Source organism: Scaptodrosophila lebanonensis, unplaced genomic scaffold (assembly GCF_003285725.1).
Source record: "Scaptodrosophila lebanonensis strain 11010-0011.00,11010-0021.00 unplaced genomic scaffold, SlebRS2 tig00000092-arrow-pilon, whole genome shotgun sequence".
Lineage (NCBI taxonomy): Eukaryota > Metazoa > Arthropoda > Insecta > Diptera > Drosophilidae > Scaptodrosophila > Scaptodrosophila lebanonensis.
Window position 1 is genome coordinate 2,614,316 of NW_022060566.1, and position 22,164 is coordinate 2,636,479.

The window sequence follows — 22,164 nt, forward strand, 5'->3', positions numbered from 1 at the left end:
AGAATGATTGCCTATAGTATTTATATATAGTATCTATAGTATATTATTACTAGTATATTATTACTAGTACTAGATTTTGTGAAATAAATATTTGAATAAAAAATTAAATTGATAAAAATTAAAATGTATTTCAGTAACTAGTACTCTTGTACTAGTACTACTAGTAATGGGGGAGAGTGTATACTAGAGTATATCTATATTATTACTAGTACTACTGGTGCGTTACTTGTACACAACTAGAGACAAACAAAGCTATCGATTAAAAAAAAAATACATTAGAGAACTTATAGTAACTAAAACTTAATAAATATAGTTATGTGTATGCAAGGGAAAAATGTAGAAGAGTGTTTCAGGTACCCTCATAAATGCAAACAAAGCTATCGATTTAAAAAAAATACATTAGAGAACTTATAGTAACTAAAAGCCTAAAGAAATTCAAAAATATCTAATAATGCAATATCTAATATCAAATATTTATTTCATGATGAGTTTATATTGATATTTAAGACAGCGAATTAAAATTCTAATAATAAATAATGAAAATCTAAGTTTAATAAAATTTCTATTTTTCTTAATACTAAATTACTTTGTAGAATGATTGCCTATAGTATTTATATATAGTATCTATAGTATATTATTACTAGTATATTATTACTAGTACTAGATTTTGTGAAATAAATATTTGAATAAAAAATTAAATTGATAAAAATTAAAATGTATTTCAGTAACTAGTACTCTTGTACTAGTACTACTAGTAATGGGGGAGAGTGTATACTAGAGTATATCTATATTATTACTAGTACTACTGGTGCGTTACTTGTACACAACTAGAGACAAACAAAGCTATCGATTAAAAAAAAAATACATTAGAGAACTTATAGTAACTAAAACTTAATAAATATAGTTATGTGTATGCAAGGGAAAAATATAGAAGAGTGTTTCAGGTACCCTCATAAATGCAAACAAAGCTATCGATTTAAAAAAAAATACATTAGAGAACTTATAGTAACTAAAAGCCTAAAGAAATTCAAAAATATCTAATAATGCAATATCTAATATCAAATATTTATTTCATGATGAGTTTATATTGATTATATTGACAGCGAATTAAAATTCTAATAATAAATAATGAAAATCTAAGTTTAATAAAATTTCTATTTTTCTTAATACTAAATTACTTTGTATAATGATTGCCTATAGTATTTATATATAGTATCTATAGTATATTATTACTAGTATATTATTACTAGTACTAGATTTGAAATATTGTAAAATAAATATTTGATATTAGATATTGCATTATTAGATATTTTTGAATTTCTTTAGGCTTTCAAGTTTTAGTTACTATAAGTTCTCTAATGTATTTTTTTAAATCGATAGCTTTGTTTGTCTCTAGTTGTGCACAAGTAACGCACTAGTAGTACTAGTAATAATATATATATACTCTAGTATATACTCTCCCCCATTACTAGTAGTACTAGTACAAGCGTACTAGTTATTGAAATACATTTTATGCACGATTCAAATCTAGTACTAGTAATAATATAATAATATACTAGTAATAATATAGATATTCTCTAGTATATACTCTTATATACATAAATGAGCAACTAAGCAAACGAAATTAATATTAGTACTAGTACTGTAGCACTAGTTGCGTTCGTTGATTAATTGTGATGGATTTAATGTTTTCCGCTCAGATCGTGTAGGCCATGTGGGTGGAGTTGCAATATATGTAAGCAATCGCTATTCTTCCTTATCTCTCAAAAGTTTTCGAGAACCTAATAGCAAACCAGACTTAATACCAATACTATCCTATGGTGCTGAGGTATATGCAAATTGTGACGCAATTTCATTCCGAAAACTAAAAGTCGCTCACAATAGTGTCGCTCGTTATGTTTTCGGCCTAAGACGCTCTGATCATGTCACCAGCTATGCATACCAACTTTTTGACTTAAGTTTCATGTCTTGGATAAACTTTCGTGTTTTATTATGTTTACAAAAATTGATAAATACTAAGGAACCAGCATACCTGTATCAAAGAATTAAATTTTCCACATCTCTAAGAACCCATAACTTAGTATGTCAGCGACACAGGCTTTTATTATCCGACAGACAATTTTTCATATATGCTGTTCGCACTTGGAATGGACTACCAACATACATAAAAAACATCAGAAACGCTACTCAATTTCGATGTAATATAAAAAGATATCTACAAAATTAGCATTAATAAACTGTCACGATAACAAACATGACATATACAATCATTCTACAAAGTAATTTAGTATTAAGAAAAATAGAAATGTTATTAAACTTAGATTTTCATTATTTATTATTAGAATTTTAATTCGCTGTCTTAAATTTCAATATAAACTCATCAAAACATTAAAAACTAACTAATCCAGTACATATGTAAAACTCTTTATGTGACAGTGCTTTAACATATAAGTAACTCCACTTGTTGCACTAGGAAGTAATCAACAATAAATAAAAAAAATCTCAGAAGGTACAAGAGCTAGAATTACCAAACTTGGCATCCAGGTTCCCCTAAGCCCTAGGCAGGTCAAGTTTGTTTTTATAGCCTGTACCCAAAGGGTGAAAGGCTATACTAGTTTTGTGCGCATGTAACACACAGAGGAGGCGTGGCAGACCCCACAAAGTATATATATTCTTGATCAGGATGAGAAGACGAGTCGATATAGCCATGTCCGTCTGTCCGTCCGTCCGTCTGTATGAACGCAAGGATCTCAGAAAGTATAAGAGCTAGAATAACCAAACTTGGTATCCAGGTTCTCCTAAGTTCGAGAAAGGACGAGTTTGTGTTTTTTTTCTGATGCACCCCTCCACTCCCCCGCAGCTGTTGTTGTTGTTGCTGCTTTGGTTCAACTTTGTGCTGCATACATACGCATATAAACACGCATAGGTACGTGATGTAAATGTATGCTGTTTAAACTGAACATAAACATGTATTCTAATTTAATTTAATTAATTCATTCATTCATTTTTTTAATAATTTAATTTTTTTTTTGTGGAGAGTACAGGCTATTTTACTGTCGGGCTCGACTGTAGCGTTCTATCTTGTTTTATGTAAGTAACTTTCATCAATTAATCAATTAATTCTTGAAGTGAATGCAAGCGCATAAATCTTATTATGGCCCTATTTACATAAATATTATGGCCATGTGTATGTGTGTGTGTGTGTCAGTGAGTAAGAAAATGTAAATATAGCTATAAATTATATGTATATTTGTATGTTTGTGCCCGAACCGATAATAAATCGTAACTTTTAACTGTCACATCTTCCTCATTCAGGCATCCATTCATTCATTCAACTTTTCGTTCCTTCTCAATCTTTTCCAGAACTGCAGGCGACCGCCCGCCCGTCCGCACCACGCCTATGCATACGCCCATTTTCAGGCCCGCGTCCACGCCCACGCCCATGTCCCCGCCCATATTTAGGCCCATGTCTCTAGTAACGACAGCAGTCTCAGCATCAGCAGCCTCAGCAGCCTCCGCAGCCTCAGCAGCATAAATAAATATGATTAAGCTTAAGAATATATAACAAGAAAGTTCAAATGAAATAACGCAATATAAAAACATAAATAAATAAGGCCAACACGACAAGTGAGCAAAGAAAAGCAAAGCAAAGCAAGGCAAGGGAAGGCAAGAAAAGGCAAGGAAAGGTGACGCACCGAGACGAGAAACGAGACGCAGTGACGCAGACAGAAGGAGGCGGCAGGAGTGAGAGACAGAAGTGCAGGAGGAAGTGGCATCTGCCGCATTTAAGAGTAGCAGAGGGAGAGGAGGAGCACCAGCACCAGCATCAGCACCAGCACCAGTAGCAGCAGAAGGAGAAGGAGAAACAGGACAAGAGAGAATCGAGCTCAATTACGCCGCCAAACTGTCGTGTCAGCAACAACGTGAAATGTGCAATTCCTGGCTGCTACTCATAATTGCGCTCACTGTTGTCTGCCTGTGGAACTCGCAACAAACCGAAACATCCAAATCATGCCCAGCCGAGTGCATCTGCTTGTCCCAGACTCAAGTAAGCTTAACAATGTCTGCCCGGCCTCGAGTGGCGGCAGTTGGTGGCACACAGTCAGTACCACAGCCACAGCAACCACTGCCACTGCCACTACCAGAGCCCACTATACTATATATATGTAGTATAAAGCTATAGTTATATACACTTAACCAAAAAAAAAAAATATATATACTGCAAATCAAATTAAAGGCAACTAAACCAAACCGCCTTTTCGTCTGTTCGACTGTATGAACAGCGATAACTTTTAAACCAGTACAGCCACGAGTGCCATACCTTGTATATAGGAAGAATTGTTTTATCCAAACGTAGAGCAAGTTTCTTAGCTTCTTCATTTAGCTGCTATATATACATGGGACTGATCGGGGAAAAAGTCACTCTTAGCAGAATAAATTTTATGTTTTGAAACTATGGTCAGTTATGTTCTGCCGCATAATAATCTGCATTTTACAAAAAATCGGTGAACTTTATCATATCTGTTTATAGGAACGATCGCATAAAAATTAGCACATGTACTATACTTATTAATTGTCTGTTTATTTCAGTATCGTAATCATATTTCGCATTTATATGCGGACAACTATTCCATTCTATTACTGCTGCAAAAAAGTCTACTATTCGTCTCAATTTTTTAAGCTATTATTCAATATATTTCATATTAATTTATGTATACATTTTCCAGTAAAATTAACCCACAATTCATATTCAAAGCACACGGTGCCAGAAACCCCATAATCATACGTAAATGCAATATATTTATTTTTTGTAACAAATCCGATGTATTTTGAAATATATAGTATTTGTTAAGAGGTTAAATAACGATGTGTTGCCCTTGACTATTAAAAACTTCAGGTATTGAATGAACACCCAAAACTGTTCACTTTCCTCTTGATATGTTCTAATGTTGCCTCTTCTTTAAATCTAAAATCTAACGAATGTATGCATTTCTCTGAGTGTACGTACTCATATATGTATGCAAGTGGCATGACAGCCCGCAAGACCGACACAGACACTACTGATGCTGTTGCTGCTGAATGTGATGGCTCTGATAGATGGTACAATGCTGGGTAGTGGGTCGGTGCGGGGGATGCGGGATGCCCGATGAGGGCGGTGGCGGTTGGAGCGTTAGATGGCGCGCACGCATTGGGCGAAGCGTCCATCGGCCTCAGCCAAAACAAAGCTAGCTTGGCGGGGTGGACATGAGAGACTTGAAGCTTGAGCTTTGCTGCTTACACACACACACACACACACACAAACACATAAACAACACCCAGAATTGAAGATATAGAGAGACTCATGCGTTTTGGGAGCTGGAGCTGGTGATGGTGATGGTGATGGTGGTGGCCATGGTCAGACAAGAGTGGTCGCAGCTGGTTCAGCTCTTCTGATTGCCGCCAGTGATGAGCACAAAAATTAAATCGAAAATGAAGGCAAACGGTTGTTTTGCTTTGTTTTGTTTCGTCACATCTCGCAACATCACGCTATGTACACTTGAAGAAATTCATGATCGAGTAAATTGCTAAATTAATTTGAGAAACAAATCTCTCTCTCTCTTCAATTTAGAGATTACAAATGCAAATACAGTCTCTAGAATGCAGTTCTGAAAAATGAAAAATGTCCTTTATTTTCGATACATTTCCTTGGTTGGTTTAATTAGGTGTCGGTTTTTTTGTCGTTTCAAGGTCGCAGATATTTTTACAGTGTATTCTCGTATAAAAATTAATTTGCAAATGGGTTTAATTAGGTATTCTGTCACAGTGTATTTTCGTTCGTATAAAAGTTAATTTGTAAAGAGATATTTCTTTAAGTATTCTCATATTATTAATGCTAGTGTTTCCTAGGCTGACACCGACTCCAAAAATAACAACAAGTCTACCTATGTACATTATTCTTGAAGATATACACAATTATTTGTTACCTTTTTTGTGTTGGAACTGTTTATTTATTGGCTTATTTTTATTGTTAAAATTGTTGTATTAGGATATAGTTTTATTAGAGCAAGAAACCACAGCCAAAATTCTTTTACTCCACAAGCCTTTGTTTCTTAAAATAAACATATTGCAACCAAAGACCATTTAAGAAAGTATGTGTCTGCTTTCCAAACATGATGTTGCGATCTTTGAAGGAATTATGCCAATTTCAGGCGAAAAGTTCACTTCACACAAAGAAGCTTCCCCACAAACAGATCTCGAGGGATTATCTATATGTTCTCGCAATTTCAAGCATTGTTTTTCTGAGTGCAGTTTGTATGTTGCTGGGTGGGTGGGGAGCAGTGGCTCCGGCTCTGGCTTCGACTGTGTCTGGCTCTGTGGACTCCTTGAATGGGCCACCGCATGCCTTCATCGCTTCCACTTGTTACATTGCCACGACGGTGGTCGGTGGTTCCTCATTCCTCACTCCCCCCCTTCCCACTCCTCACTGCTTCACTGCTCAGTGTTCGTATTGTATTTGCTTACGTTGTATTCAATTGTCTCCCGCGAGAGAACGAGCACGCTTAATGCGCATCCTTATTACCAAAGGGGCCGTTCTGCTTGTGGCTGCGACTCTGGCTCTGGCTCTGGCTCTGAATCAGAATCAGAATCTGAGTCTGAATCTGTTTGCTGCCGTAGTCATTTTTACTAAATTGAGAACTTAAGTGATTTCATTATTCCAGATTATGGACAATGAAATGATTTACTCTACACTTCATTCACAATTCACATTTACACTCGCAAACATGAGAAAGGATTGGGTGGTGGATGAATGGAAGGATGGCTGATGGGTATCCTTCACACACACACACATTCCATTTCATGTTGCTTCCAGTTTTTTTTTTTTTGCTCAGCTCAGCTCGGCTCTGATTTTGTTTCTGTTTTATTTAACCGTAGCCTGTATTTAAGATGCAGGACTCTGAGCGCGTTAAATTAGTTCGGACCGTTTCGTTGGCAGTGCCGTTGGCAATAACAACAACAACAATAGCAAAAGGTATAGCATACTTTTACGGGTCAGCCAGTTAAAGCTCACTGTGCAATGGGAGCGGCGACAAAAAGTCGGACGCACACGCCCACACACACACGCAGAAGTCGCAGAATTTTTCAACTGAAAAGAAATTTCATTAAATCGAACAACAGAAGCAAATCTGGCCAACAAATGGCCAAGTCGGCATCGGGAACAGCATGAAGCGGCAACAAAAATAAATAAATAAAAATAAAAACATTCAGAATAGAGCAGGCAGTGCAGAGGGGGAGGCAATGGCGTAGGGGAGAGGCCAGGGGGAGGGTGAAAGAGAGCGAGAGCGAGAGGGTTGGCGCAAGCAGCGCAAAGTGAAAGAAAAGAAACTTTTAATTCGTTCATTTAAAAGGTGAAGCGTATGAAAATTGTGTAAATGTTACGCAAGAAACGCCATCGTCTTGGCTGTCGGATGGGGGAGGTGGCAGGTGGTAGGTGGCTGGGGAGTGAAGAAGTGGTATAAGCTTAAGCCCAGCTATAGGTAGACATAAACAGTCATAGTCGCACAAATAGAGCAAAGAAACAAACTTCCTAGAACTGTGCAAAAAATGATGACATACGTTAATTAGTTTCGTAAGCTTCTCAAATTTCTCATTTCGCACAGAATATTAATTGTTGCTCAAGTCAAATGGTAATTATTCTCAAAAAAATCTACATTTATAAGAAGATAATAAAAGAGAGAGAGAGCAGGAGCTTTGTACAAGACATTTCGTATTGGTTTGCAATTAATGACACAATGGTTCGATATTAAGTCATAATAGTTTTTTATTGCGAAGACTGAAACGATTAGGTTTTTTCAAAACATGTAGATAAGCATAAGCTACCACTAACTTATTAATCCTCGCGCGGAAGTGCTCGACATTGGTCTATTTTATATTTGTAAAAATGTATTGTTAAGGTGCTAATCTGAATGCACGGCTTCAATGCTTTGATTAAACAGAAGAAAAAAGAAAAAAAACTTAATTAATGACTTACTTTTTATTTATTTATTAATTACTTAATAACTACACTACTACAGCAATTTACCTACCTTTTTACTTATTTACTTACCTAATTATTTACAGTGTGTAGGTTTATTATTTATTTTTATTATCAATTATTTATTTACATACTTTCTTACTTATTGCACTTACTTATTTACTTTAGATTCGCATTCATTTCAGTCTCAATTACATTATTGATGTCACAATTCCTATTTCTGTTTCTAAATATAACGATTCGTTTTTTTTTTTTTAATTATTTATTTATATATATACCCGTGAAGCACTAGTTTTGTGTCCAGCACTGTGTAGAATGAAGTGACGATGTATGTCCGGTTTGTGGGCGCAATAAGACGGGAACAGTCTGGAGACAGAGATGCGACATCAGATGCAGGGGACGAGCATAGACAAGCGAACAAATGGACGAATGGACGAATGAACAAACGGTGGGCGGGGGGACAGAGGTGGGGATGGACAAACGGATGGACAAACGCACACATCAGCACATAATAAGTAGTTGTAAAAAATGAAAGCACAAAGCAGGATATAAAACAGAACACAGAAATGGCGGCTAACAGACGGTAAGAACACAATACCCTACCGTCCGCCACCGCCACCGCCTCCGCCTCATCCACCGCCCCACCCCGCGACGATGACAGCCATGACGATGACGATGGCGATGGCGTTGGCGTTGGCGACCAAAATGACGCGGGAAATGCCCCAAAAGAAAAACAAAAAATTCGATTTAATTTTATTTGCAGCAATAAAGCCGCAAATTCAATTTTCACGCAAAGCAAAATAGCATTGAAAAACAAAAACGAAACGAAAAATACAACAACAACAACAACAAAAGCGTCATCGTATAAAAATCAACGCACAAAGCTCTGCCGCTAGACGCATCCAACAGATACTCACACACACACACACACACACACACACATATTTATATATATATATATACACAAATTGGATTTATGTATGTACTATTATATATGGCCGATCAAATTTCTTTGCTCCAACCGAAAACTTGCCCCAAAGTTAAATGCGAGTAGAACGTTAAAATCCTCCTCTCCCATACCTATCCCCTCACCTACCATAGTACGGATGCTGATGTCAATTTTATGAAGCGTTCAAGATTTTGTTACAATATTTTAACAAAATTGCAGCAACTAAGAGTAATTTGTGATACAACTTCAAAATATGCCATGGCATTGAAAAATAATTAATCATGTTTTATTTTGAGGAACTGAAACAATTTCTTCCACTAAAACTGCTGCTCGTAGCAATCGGGCATTTGTTATCTATAACTTATCATGTACCGATCTCAACGGAATCTGAAAATGTTAAGTTAATATAATAACAATGCTTAGATATTTTATTTCATCAACAACACAAGAGCTCTTTCTTTAAGTGTAGTCGTTTCTATGACAATTACTGGTTCTATATGGTAATGGAAACAAACTTAATATGTGTATGGATAATAGTAATCCGCATACCAAGTTTGTTATCACTAGCTGTTATGGTTTAAAAGATAAAGAGGTTCGTACAGACCGACGCACGAACAGACAGGCAGACGTACGGTCGAAAACCACAAAATTAAATTTAAATAATATTTAAGAAGTAGTTATTTGGCTGATTCCAATGAAGCGAAATTTTCTCCTTTTTTTTAAGTGTATTCGTTCCAATGATAAATATTGGTTCTATATAGCATTGGTAACAAAATCTGTATATGTATATATGTAGTTACAATCTGCATACCAAGTTTGTTATCCCTAGCTGTTATGGTTTAAAAGCTAAAGAGGTTCATACAGACCGACAGATGTACGGACGTACAGCTCTACACAAAATTCAATTTAAATAATATTTAACATTTTTTGGTAAAGCTTTTTTAACAAAAACTCATATTGCAATGTTTGTATAGAAGTTCTATTAAAATACATTTTATGATTATTATTTTAAATTTTCCTCTCTCTCTCTTTCTCTATCCGCCTCTCTTTCGCTTAGGTGCTGTGTAACACTGGCGGCTTGGAGCAAATTCCACTTCGACAATTGCCCACAACAGTGGAGAATTTGGCGCTCACAAAAAACAACTTCCCCATCATCAAGCCGGACTCGTTCGCCGGCCTGAGAGCTCTCAAGAAACTATCGCTGGATGGCAATAATATAACGCGCATCAAGCAGTTTGCCTTCCGAGGCCTGCCACGCCTCAAGGAGCTCTCCATACAGTATACACCGCTGCAGACAGTGGCGCAGTTTGCGTTTGCGGGTCTCCAAAATCTTTCGACCATACTGCTCAGCCACAACCAGATCCAGCGCATCGAGGGTAATGCCTTTGCGGGCACCTCCAACGTAAAGCTTATATTGCTGACGAACAATCCGTTGATACGCATCGATAGCTCGGCCTTCTCCAGTCTCACCAATGTCGGTCATCTCATATTGCCCTCTGGGATACGCACGATCGAGCAGGATGCCTTCTTTGGCATGGATGCGGTCGGCTTGCTGAAGCTGGCCTACATGGACCTCAAGGAGATCTCGCCGTTCACCTTTCGCGGCCTTTCCAATGTCCTGCTGCTGACACTGCAGGAGTCCGACTTGGGCATCATCTGTGCCGATGCCTTCACGGGTCTAACCCAGGTGGAGACGCTACAGATACTCAACAACAAGATCGACTCCATTGAGGAGCTCAACTTCACCAACACAGCGGCCATCAAACATCTCAAGTTCCACGGCAATCATGTGCTCGAGACCCCAGATCCTAATGCCATCATTGTTGATGGCGTCGATCATCTCCAGCTGCTGAACAACCACTTCCCCTGTGGCTGCCACATCCACACCCTGCTGGACGGGCCGTTGGCCGAAGGCGCCCACAATCTGAGCGAGTTCCTCCAACGGAATTATTGCATCTCGCCGCTCGAGGTGAATGGTCGGGTGATGAGCGAGCTGGACATAGATACGATCGGTCGCTGCTCGGATCAGCTAACGAAGGGCAACCTCGGCTCCTCCGCGGCCACACTGGCCCTGGGCGTCAACGCCATGCTCCTCATCGCCGTCGCCAGCTGTGCAGAGTGGCGTTATGTGCGTCTGTTGGGTGTACGTCTCGCCCAGCTCTTGGGCCATGTAGCATGGCGACGTCGTCGGAAACGCCGTCGACGCGACTCCCATCTAATCACACACTAAGCTAAATGTAACTCGCTTAATCCTAACCTGAAATCTACCCTACACCTATCCGTAGTAGTTGTAAGTATTAACATGGCTGCATTATCTTTAATCCATTTTTTTTATAAGTACAATACAAACAAAGAACAGAATCGGGTCCGAAATATCCCTCAATTTAATGACTACGAACATATCTATTTTGGACCCGTTTCCCCCTCTGTAGGTTCTATATATATTTGGAAATGTTACAAGATGATTTTATAGCTGCTAAGCTAGAGTTGTCCTTTTCACTCCCATCAGCTCTTCCTTCAAAATGTTACTCACTAGAATATTTAAGAATAATAACAAAGCTGAAACAATTTTTTTTTTTGGAGTAGAATAACATTAGTTTGATGTAAGATCTATATAAGAGCTTTATCAAACAACAAATGCCCAATTCTTAAACAAAAGTCTGCATTTTCAAGACTTTAAATACATTGTTGCTACCCACACGACTCTTTTGTGTCCCACATCAATTCTGCGGGTCCTGAGGTCAGACAGACAAACCTTTTCGAACCCACATAGAGCGCTTGACCACTGTGTGACCAAACTTGGAAGGTAGGATGTCCTATTCTTTTACTTTCCAACTATTCAGTTATTTCACGGATATATATTAATGGCAAGAGTATTCTCATATAAATCACGCTCTGTTCAGACGGACGACAAAATTTGCACACAAATCCGTCCAACTCTAAAAATACAAGTATAGTAGACCATTCAAAGTAATGGCAAAACAATTTATTTTCAGTATAAAATGTTACTCTTGTGCTTGTTTTGCGATTCAAATTCTTTGAATATCTGACGAGTTTGAACTTGTGTGCAAATTATTTGCCTGTCTAACCGTAGCTTAAACTAAAACTATCGCTAAGAAGTTCTCTTTTGAGATTTGCTTGAAGTATACTTGTATTATTTACAATCACAAATTTATTTGTCTAGTCTAGCCATATTTTAATGACGATATATTACTCTGAAGAATTTCTCAATAAATTCTGTTCAAAATGCACTTGAACAGATCTTTCAAATTAGACTTTTAAACGACTTTAGAGGTCAGATGGAGTGGTTTTTTATTTTGTCCAGAACTTTAATCCATTATTGTTGTAACCATATTTGTAAATGACTTCCCAGACTCATGCAGATTGTTCTGGGACATTGAATCAGCTAATGGAAACATGTTTCATGAAACTGTGCTTGCAAATATTTTGCCTGTAGGACCAGAGCTCCAATTAAATGCGAAAATTGACTCGAGGATGCTCGAAGAGAAGCCGAATCCGAGTATGAATTTTTCTTATTCGATTACCATTATCATGACTCTGCTTTTCACACAACCGACCTTAGCCAGCAAGTAAGAGATTCATGGTAGGGCTAGGGCCAGGGCCAGGACTAGTAGGAATGCGGCCTGGCCAAGGACTGGGGGCAGGACTTGTTTGCTGGCTGGCCAAACGTTTTTACGTTTCACTTCAAATGCAAATGGAAATGGAAAATGGTTTCAATGCTTTCTCATCTTTAAATGCATTTAGCGTGGCGTGGCCGACAACAAAAACAACAACTACAAGTAAACGAACAGCAACAATAGCAGCAGCAATAACAACAACAATAACTACAACTACAACAACAACAACAACATTAAGAGTGGCAATAGCAGTCGTTCAATGGCTGTGGCCACCACTGTGTCAAGTTTAGTCGAAGCCGTCATATGCGACCCAAAAGCGTTACAGACCAGTTGTGTGCTTTCGCTCTTGTGGCCGAGCATTTTGGAGGACCGACCAATGGACGGACGGACGGACGGACAGAGCAACCGTCGATTGGGACCCGTCCAGTGCAAAGCAATTGAACTGCTTAAAGGCGCACTGCATCCGAGCTCCGACAATTTCATTGTACGTACTAGTACCCTTTAAGTGCTGTCCCTGCCCCTTGTTTCTAATGGGCTGCAGCGATGGTGTGAATGCTGGAAGGGACAAGGGGCAAGGGGTAGTGGTGGAGAGGTGGAGGGGTACGGGCTATTGCCACTGCTGTGGGTTAGCATACAAAATGAAAACGGAAATTACAAATTCTATTCACTCGCATGGAGGCGGCAGCATGCCGGGAGCAACTCAGATACTCGCACTGCAACTCTAATTCGTCCACCATCGTGTGCTGCGTGTCCTTCGTCCTTCATGCGTCGACACTCAAAGAAAATATGTTCTAAGCGCCACAGAAACCCAACCATTACTTCCTTAAATGTACAGCCGCAATTGACTAATTCTAGGTATCTTTAAGGAAATTCCCGAAAATGGGAATGCATTAAAGGAATTGCGTTAAAGGCTGGCCAAAACAAATAGGTTAGTGTGGAAATAGCCAACGAGCGAGTTCTGCTCATACGCATAAAAAGAGAAAAGCTTTCAAAAAGGCAACAGCATTTCCGGAATTAAGCCGCATTTTCCCAATACCAAGTCTACAAGATTTAGTAGACAAATTTCCCAAGTTAGAAGAATATTTCATGAAAATAATAATATAATCATAACTAAAGTGCAAAATTAGATAAAAAATGATTTCTAATAACAGATAAGATAATACGGAAACAGTTGACTAGTGTACTCATAACTAGGCCCATCCGTTATGATCATCACTTGTGGGTCGCAGAAAATATTCTTTCTTATATCGGATAAGATAATCCGGAACCATAAGATTAGTACGTATACTACTTATATAGTAAACGGGCTAAGACCATCAAGGCATAAGGTGCAGAGGAATACTGCAATCATAACTGAAGGGCCTACATAACGACCTTCATGGCCTACATGGTGACCAAAATTAGAAAGAACTGCTTTCTAATATCAGATTAGGCAATAAAATAACAACAGACTAGCACATATACTATATAGTAGACGACCTAAGACCATCAAGAGACATAAAGTTCTGTTATCAAGCACAGTGCAATAATCAAGGGCGTAGGCAGGGGAAATTTTCGCCAAATAAAGTCGACCAAACTCTTCATTATTATGAAGCACTATTTCGCCTTAAAATGCATCTGAGTTGGATTTCTGGAAGTTTTTTCATTAATCATATGCATAGGTTATTTTTGAAATACGTCGTATTTAATCAAAATTTTATTTTTTGTATACTACTTATATAGTAACCGGCCTAAGACCATCAAGAGACATAATGTTCTGTGGCAAAGCAGGATGCTCGTACTTTTAATTTTCAGCTGCATTTTCTCTCAGTGTAGTAGCTTTGGGCAATGACTGTGGGTTAGTGGGTGTCGTTGGGTCCCTCCCTCTGGCCCTGCCTTTTCTAGTCCCCACAATTGTCGCTGTCGCTTTCCTCACGCGCAGCATAAAATTGTCCGCCTCCCACAAGGGTTGTGGGAATGGCGCCAAAGTTGGAGTTAGGTGTGGGGAAAGGGTTGGGAAGGGTTGTCGCCGTCATCGTCATCGTTGTCGTTGGGGACGGCGACAGTGGCGGCTGCTTTTGCCATTCTTTAGCCGCTTATCGCAAAGGATTTAGATTTATCTGACTTGATTATGATGCTAAGCATTCTTTACACATACACGCGTGCATGGCGGCCCTTGGTTGAGTGGCCGCTTTGGGTGCTGAGGGCGGCTCCGAAACAAATGCGCTGAGAAATCATTGAAGGAAATTAAAACTTTCTTTATTTTAAAGTGCGACCCCATTGCTGGTACGTCTGTCCGACCGTCCAACCGTCCGCCCGCCGGTCCTTTGGATTTACATTTTCATTCCTATTTCCATTTTCTGCGAAGCACATTTCATTGCTCTTTGTTATTGTCGTTATTGCTGTTGTTATTGTTGTTGTTCTTGTCGTTGCTGTTGTTGTTGTTGTTCTTCTTCTTGTCAGCGTTTAACTAATCTGGGCACGCCATTTGAACAATGAGTTAATTAAAGAACCATGCGGTGAGCTAAACTTAAGGATTGCCTTCATTTGGTTTGGTTTCCTTCCGATTGGATTGCATGGGATCGTTTCACCAATATCTTTGCCAAAACTACTCTTATTATAGCCATGCAGGCACAACCATTTAAAAATCTGTTTTTATTCTTAGAATAAATGGTCTTTGAACATTTTCTAATACTTTTTGGTCAAAATTGATACATGTTTTCCATAAAAAAAAACGACTAAATCAGACCAATAAGGTCCTATCTCCCAATTCTTATAGCAATGGTAAATTCAATTAGTTATGAATTCTCTAAAGCGTATCAGATAGTCCTTATTCAAGTCAACAACATTATTAATAATATCGTACATTTTTCGTATAGAAAATATAATCTTCAGTTCAGAGTTCTCTTACGAGTTTCTCAATCCATGCGGTAGAGCTGTAAAGCTTAATAGCTGATCTTCTATAGTCTATCGCCATCGATGCTATAGTCTAACAATAACCATATAGTTCAGCTATTAGACTATAGATAGTCGTCGAGTATATCTAAGTCTTCAATAATATAGCTAGTATCGTATATTTTTCGCATAAACCTCTAATACGTATAGAAAGCAAAATTTGTTATAAAATAAAAGTACAAACCGCTGCCGAAGTTTAAATGAACAACAGCAATTATTTGTTTGATCACAGCCTTATTAAATTATATGATATTTTCATATAGGTCTTGGGGCTTTTTCATGCTGCTGAAGTTAATTTTCGATTTCCTGAAACACATATATCTATATTATAAAAAAATGTTACTCACATTCTTATGATCGATTAGTTAAACGAAAAAATGCAAAATGCTTAATTCTAGATGATAACAGCTTTACTTTTTGAAGAATATGCTAATTTTGAAGTCTTAGACTTCAATTTTAACTTCGCAAGATGCTTCAGCCTAGTAACTTGGAAACTTTTTTGATATTTTCGTATGTTAAAGAAGTTTTTGTTTATAATAAGCCAACAACTGTAGTTCGGTGTCAGCTCAACACAATATTCAATTCTTTCTTTCCAAAACGGAGCCAATTGCCGTGAAAATAAGGCTGGCAGTCTGTGGCACTTAAATAACGGTGGAAAACGCTTTTTAACTCAATCTAAAATGATGCCATTCGTATAATGGCCACAAAAACAGGCACATATTTTCGGGAGAACTTTGGCGCTAATCGAAAACAAATCAAAACAAATTTGGCTTAAATGCTTTAAAGTTTGAAATGAAATTTTTGGCATCTCTAGCATCGCGCGCTAGTCAGCTTTCTTGGCAGTAAACATTTGCTTGAATCGATCAAAAATTAGTAAGCTTTTATGGCGATTCATAAAAATTGCAACTACGACACTATCTGGCCCATTTATCTGGCACATCGGCACATAATATTTAATCGTGTATATAATTATGTCGCAGCTCGGATAGCAAAAGGAGGAGGATTAGGATGCCAGACACTATCACTGTGGCAAAAATGCTTATTTTTCGTTCAAATTTATTGACCCAATAGAAAATTTAATCAGGGTCGCTGCCACCCAGACATACTGGCCATAAATAATTGCAGACCAGACGCCGGCGGCGGTGGTGTTGGTGGAGTCAGTGGCAGTGGCAGTGGCAGTGGCAGTGGCAATGGCGGGTATATCAACAGCTGGCATAGGAAAAAAGGATTGTCCCTTACACTTCATTTAAAGTCAAGAAGTCGCACATAAATTTCCATGCACATAATTAAACTACCAAATGACAAAGCAAAATCGTTAAATCGAGGTCAGAAAGGCGGCAATGCCAACTTCGGCTTACACTACGTATATGACTTCGACCCCGACCCCGACCCCTACCCCGTACCCAACCCCAGCACCATCACCAATCCCAGTTCTAACCACGCCGCTCTCGACGCCGTCCCAACAATAAAACGACAGCTCAGCAGCTGCGGCAAGGACTGAAGGCTGTGGCTGTGGCTGAGGCCTTGGGGCTGGTGTCAGTGTCGTTCAGATTAGACAGGCCCCAAGCACATGAGGTTGAGGGGACGCTTGTGGCACGGGGGCTGCCATCGGGCATGTTGCCCGAGTAGAGCAAATAAAAGTGTAGGTAATAAATATGAATGCTGCCAGCTGACCTGCCTTCATCCTTAACATCAAGCTCGCTTGGCTCATACCTCTCCTATATGGCAGTGTTGCCAGCTTAGCGGTTTTTCCCGCCAACTCAACTGCTTTTTAAACGACAAAGCAAATGCCAGCTACAACCAATACTCACATGTTTTTATATAGTTATATACTTATACACGCGTATGTTTTAAACATATCTTTTTCCTTTTCCGAATTTCCGAAAAACGATTAATTCTCGCTTAATACAGAAAAAAAGTAACCAATTTCGCAAACTTAATCGGATGTGTCTATTAACATAGATCTCAACTGCATTTTATTTTTTTACCTGTAGAATTTGTTTGCCAGCGTATCCTTTACAACTATAGTGCTTCTCTTTTGTGTTTAAGCTAAGAAAGCAGGGTAGATCCCAGTCTGATTCACAGATAACCCATCAGTCATAAATAAGTTATTATATATAATAAGTTCTAAACAGAATTTTCGTTTATGAATCCAAATTAATTGATATTTGGAGTCGTAAATTAAATGTAAGGCTTGAAATATGAAATCCTTCCAGAATAGCCGAAGCTTACGTAAACTGAACTAATATACACTGACTGGAAACGCAAATAATCTGTCAGATTGGACCAGTATTTAGTTTTCATTTGAATATACGAGCAATGCCATAAAAACCTTACTTATTTGCTTCAAATTTTCATATTTTAACGCATAAATATGTTGTATTAATTGGGGTCGTTGCATAAATATGAAGTCTCCCTCAGCTCCTATTTCGTTCATATCAATGAGTCGAAAAAGTTTACGATATTGGACAGCTTCGGAAATGAATGTGTTATTTACCGCAAAAATAAATACCCTTTTATTTAGTGTATAATTTAAAAAACTTTAGTTTTCAAGTAGATTTTAGATTTTTTTTTAAATTTAGAAACTAATTTTCTCATTAACTGATGAAAAAGATAAACTTGAATCTTTTCTGGCCGTTAATAAATTACTTAATTCGCAATAATCCAATGCCTTGGAATGTATAGTCTAATGAATTATTAGACTACACTCTAGATGCACTAAGAGGGGAACGAGGATCTATAATAATTTTATTAAACCTTTTAAGCACTACGCGTGAATATCTTAAATAAAGAATCAGCTCTTTATTGAGACTTGTTTCGAATGCGAACAACTTAAGCGAAATAGAAATTTGTGCCGCAAAAGGATCGTGTTATGCGGCTTTGAGAGATCCATCTCAATGCATATGTTCTACTTATGTACACAAATAACAACATTAATTCAATTGTTTAGCTTTTTCTGGTTGGCTTCAATTGCTGTTTAGCATTTTCCGACTCTTCAGACTTGGCAGCACTGCTCGTGTTTTCAATTCTCAGCGTGTGTGTGTGTGTGTCTAATAACAAAAATTATTAAAATGTATACGAACGATGCTTATTAACAGACCCAAGAGTCTGCTATTCTACTCTTAACATATTTTGGTTGGACATTATAATGTGGCGGCATAATGCCTGCGAGTCGATCGACTGATGCCCTATAGGTGGCCTGAGGGTAGAGGAGGCCATAACTTTGCATTGTTGTTGTTGTTGTTGTTGTTGTGTCAGGAGCAGGAATTGGCAAGAGAAAGGGACTTGAATCTCAGGCACACTTAAAACACAGAGAAATGCTTAAGTAAGCTTAGTAAGTTGAGGCAGACACACACTCTCTAACACACATATGTAGACAGCCATAAAGCATTTCTACACATGTGCGCCCTTTCGTATGCCACAATAAATCGGACCGGCTTGTGTGTGTGCGTGCGTGCGTGTGTGTGTGTGTGTGTGGAAGGCTCAACAATTTAAAAGTTAAAAACTTTGTTGTTGTGCTCAAAGCCTTTAAGTATTTTAATTATGTAGGATTTCCGTGCAAAACTGAGCAACACATCAGGCGAGAGCCTCCGAAAAGTCCACAAAATTTGTATCACAGACACGATGGTCGTATGTGTGGAGAGGGGAGGGGATGGATGATGGGTGGGTGGACAACTAATTGAAAAATCGCCCATGGCGGCGCTTAGTACAATACTTAGCCAGAAGGCGCTTTTCTCGGCATCCAATTTATAAATAAGTATGCCATGCCAGGACTTCAACGGCGACATTGTCGTCGACGTGTGCATGCGTGCGTGCAAGGACGTGCGTATGTGTGTCTATATGTCCCTGTCTCTGTGTCTGTGTGTGTGCGTGGGAGAGGGTGCAAGTTGGTGGGGAAGGGCAGACAAATGTGATGTGACACATGCAAATCAGTTAAGCCAACTCAAGTGGTTTTGAGTGCTCGAGTCAGTCAAGCAGCCTCTCAAGTCAGCCAACTGAGTGTGTCAGCTAAACAGTCATTCAGTCATTCAGTCAGTTAGTCAGTTTGTCAATCGCTTGATCAGTTGTCGACACGCATCCTGACTTAATCCCCACAACATGCTGAACAACTCAAGCCGGACACATCCTTAATAGGGTCAGCGCAGGACAGCGCAGGACGGCGCAGGACGGCGCACAGACATCCCGAATCGAATCAAATGAAATCTTGCACACACAATTATTAAGCAAATCTCCATATAATTGCATCAGATAGCCCCACCCCAGCTGAAAACTATTGCTGGCGCTGTGGCGAGCTAAAATACTACTTACACTCTGAAGCACAAGCAAATGCTTTAATTAATTGCCAAAAAAATAACACGCTGTATAGTGTACTATACTTAGTATAAAATTTCGAAATGGACAATTTGAAATAAAGGTTAGGATTTATTATAAGGAACTTCTTTCTCAGCCTCAACTAGCTTTTGAATTTCTTCCCACCGGCTTGCGGATTTAGCTTTCTTTCACTCTTCAAGAACTTCAAGAATCTAAAAATTAGTTTGTTTTTTTATTAATAACCTTCTCCTTCAAAGTGCATCCAAAATTTAATTTTATGATAATTTTATCTTAGCTTTTCCATTGAAACAATGTTCATAATTGCTCACAATAATAATAAATAAATCAAAACGAATAGAATAGCTTTTATACCTAACAGTGGACTGATGGCGAACCAAAAACCAGCTTCCCTTCCCACAACTTATATTTAAGTTCATTTTCCTTTCCGTATGCATCAATCAGAAGAAGTACGAATAAGATATAACCCTTCTTGTCAGTTTGACATTTGGTAAAAATTTCCCAACGATGCCATAACAATCAATTATTAAAAAATATTTTAAATTAAAATTAAGAAATATTCGTTTAAATTCGAATTTTATTCAAGACCCTTCCAATTCGATTTTCTTACTCTCCTAGGTTATTCATATTGCCATTTATAACATTTCTGAATGTTTCAAAGTACATTTTTCTTACCATATCATATCAAGAACTAATTATGAATACATGTAAAAGCTTCTGATATCAATTGTCTGTCGAAAGAAGTAATTCTATTTAGATCTATTACGAATGGTTTATGTCCAAAACATTGTGAGCATTGTCAATTACAAATGTATTTTCCCATTTGATATAAGTATTAAACGAATCAAAATTCGCCCCTATATGGATTGCTGCTTATGAAGATTTTCTGTTCTAAAATATTTAGTAACAACTTGAAAAAAACAGCAAAATTATTTGCAATTTATTTGCATATCTGACCGCCAATTAAGAATTGTAAAATCAAATATGATTTGCTGCTAAAACAAACTTTGTAGATATTTACATTCAAAGCCAACTCGTGAAGTCAAATCAGTTTGTGTGCAATTTATTTTCGGGTCTGTCTGAAGCTTCAAAATTTTTATAGAATATATAATTTTCTGATAAAAAGAAAACTTTTTATGGAACTGTACTATTTAAGGGCCACTTGTGAAATAAAACAAATTTGTGTGCAAATTATTTTCCTGTCCGACCGCAGCTTCAATTCCCAATGGAGTAGTGGCTTGTATGCTTAACAGTTGACAAAGTCGATGACGACTGCGAAATATTTTATTGTTGCACACACACACAGAGAGAGAGAGAGAGAGAGAGAGAGAGAGAGAGAGAGAGAGAGAGAGAGAGAGATAGACACACACACACACACACACAACTCGGTGAAATACAAAAATACGTGAAATCTTCGTCGCAAACGCGTTTACGCTGCATTTTCATGTCCTGCCCTGTATGTGTGTCTATGTGTGGTTGTTGTTTGTACATAACTCTATAGAGGCTGCAAGCAGAAGCTGAAAATGAAGTTTTCAATGTCAATGGGAGGGTTGGGTTTATGGGCGTGGCATGTGTGTGTGTGTGTGAGTGTGTGGGTGGACCTCGGTCGATGTCAGCCATATGTGAAAAATTGTTTCAAATTTTTGTGGTAATGGGATAATGATAATTCCTTCAAATAAATTGAACATGCACAAAAGTCGGAACGCTAATTTATGGCCTCAGAACTATGCAGGAGTGGACAGTGGTCAGTGGACAGTGGACAGCGGTCAGTGGGTTGAGCTTTGAGTTTTGCATTTTATTTGTGTTTGTATTTGTTTTTGTTGTTGAATTTTTGTGCGCAAACAAAAAGTCGTAAGCTAAAATAAAATATTTGCCAAAATAGAACTCGCAGTAAATGTAATTCAAAGATACATACATACATACATATATATATATATATATACATAGATATATATAGCCATGCATACAGATATAAATATACATATATATGTATATACAAGTATATACTATATATAGTATATATAAATACAAACAACTAATCAGGCGCCACAAACGAGTCGATTTAATCATGTTTAAGGATATTTTTTAATAGCTCGTAAATAACTATAAATTTATTGGCTTATTTATAAATATAAAAGCAATTGAAACATAATAACATGCATTTCACACATGTATTGTATGTATGTGTGGGTGTGTTTTGAATGTGGAGACATACATACATAAATATATGTATGTATGTACATATGTATGCATACTTGTATATGTACTTGCATATAAGTCTGCATAAATCTATGAATATGGTA

The 22,164-nt window shown here is 37.8% G+C and overlaps 1 protein-coding gene across 1 annotated transcript; it reads left to right on the top strand.

The window, feature by feature from the left end:
* The first annotated feature begins 3,928 nt into the window (after nt 1-3,928).
* Nucleotides 3,929-11,190, top strand: LOC115627377 (chondroadherin). Its single transcript, XM_030523030.1, has 2 exons — nt 3,929-4,048; nt 10,018-11,190. Exons 1-2 carry the CDS (start codon nt 3,929-3,931, stop codon nt 11,188-11,190), a joined length of 1,293 nt encoding a protein of 430 aa, XP_030378890.1.
* Nucleotides 11,191-22,164: the final 10,974 nt, after the last annotated feature.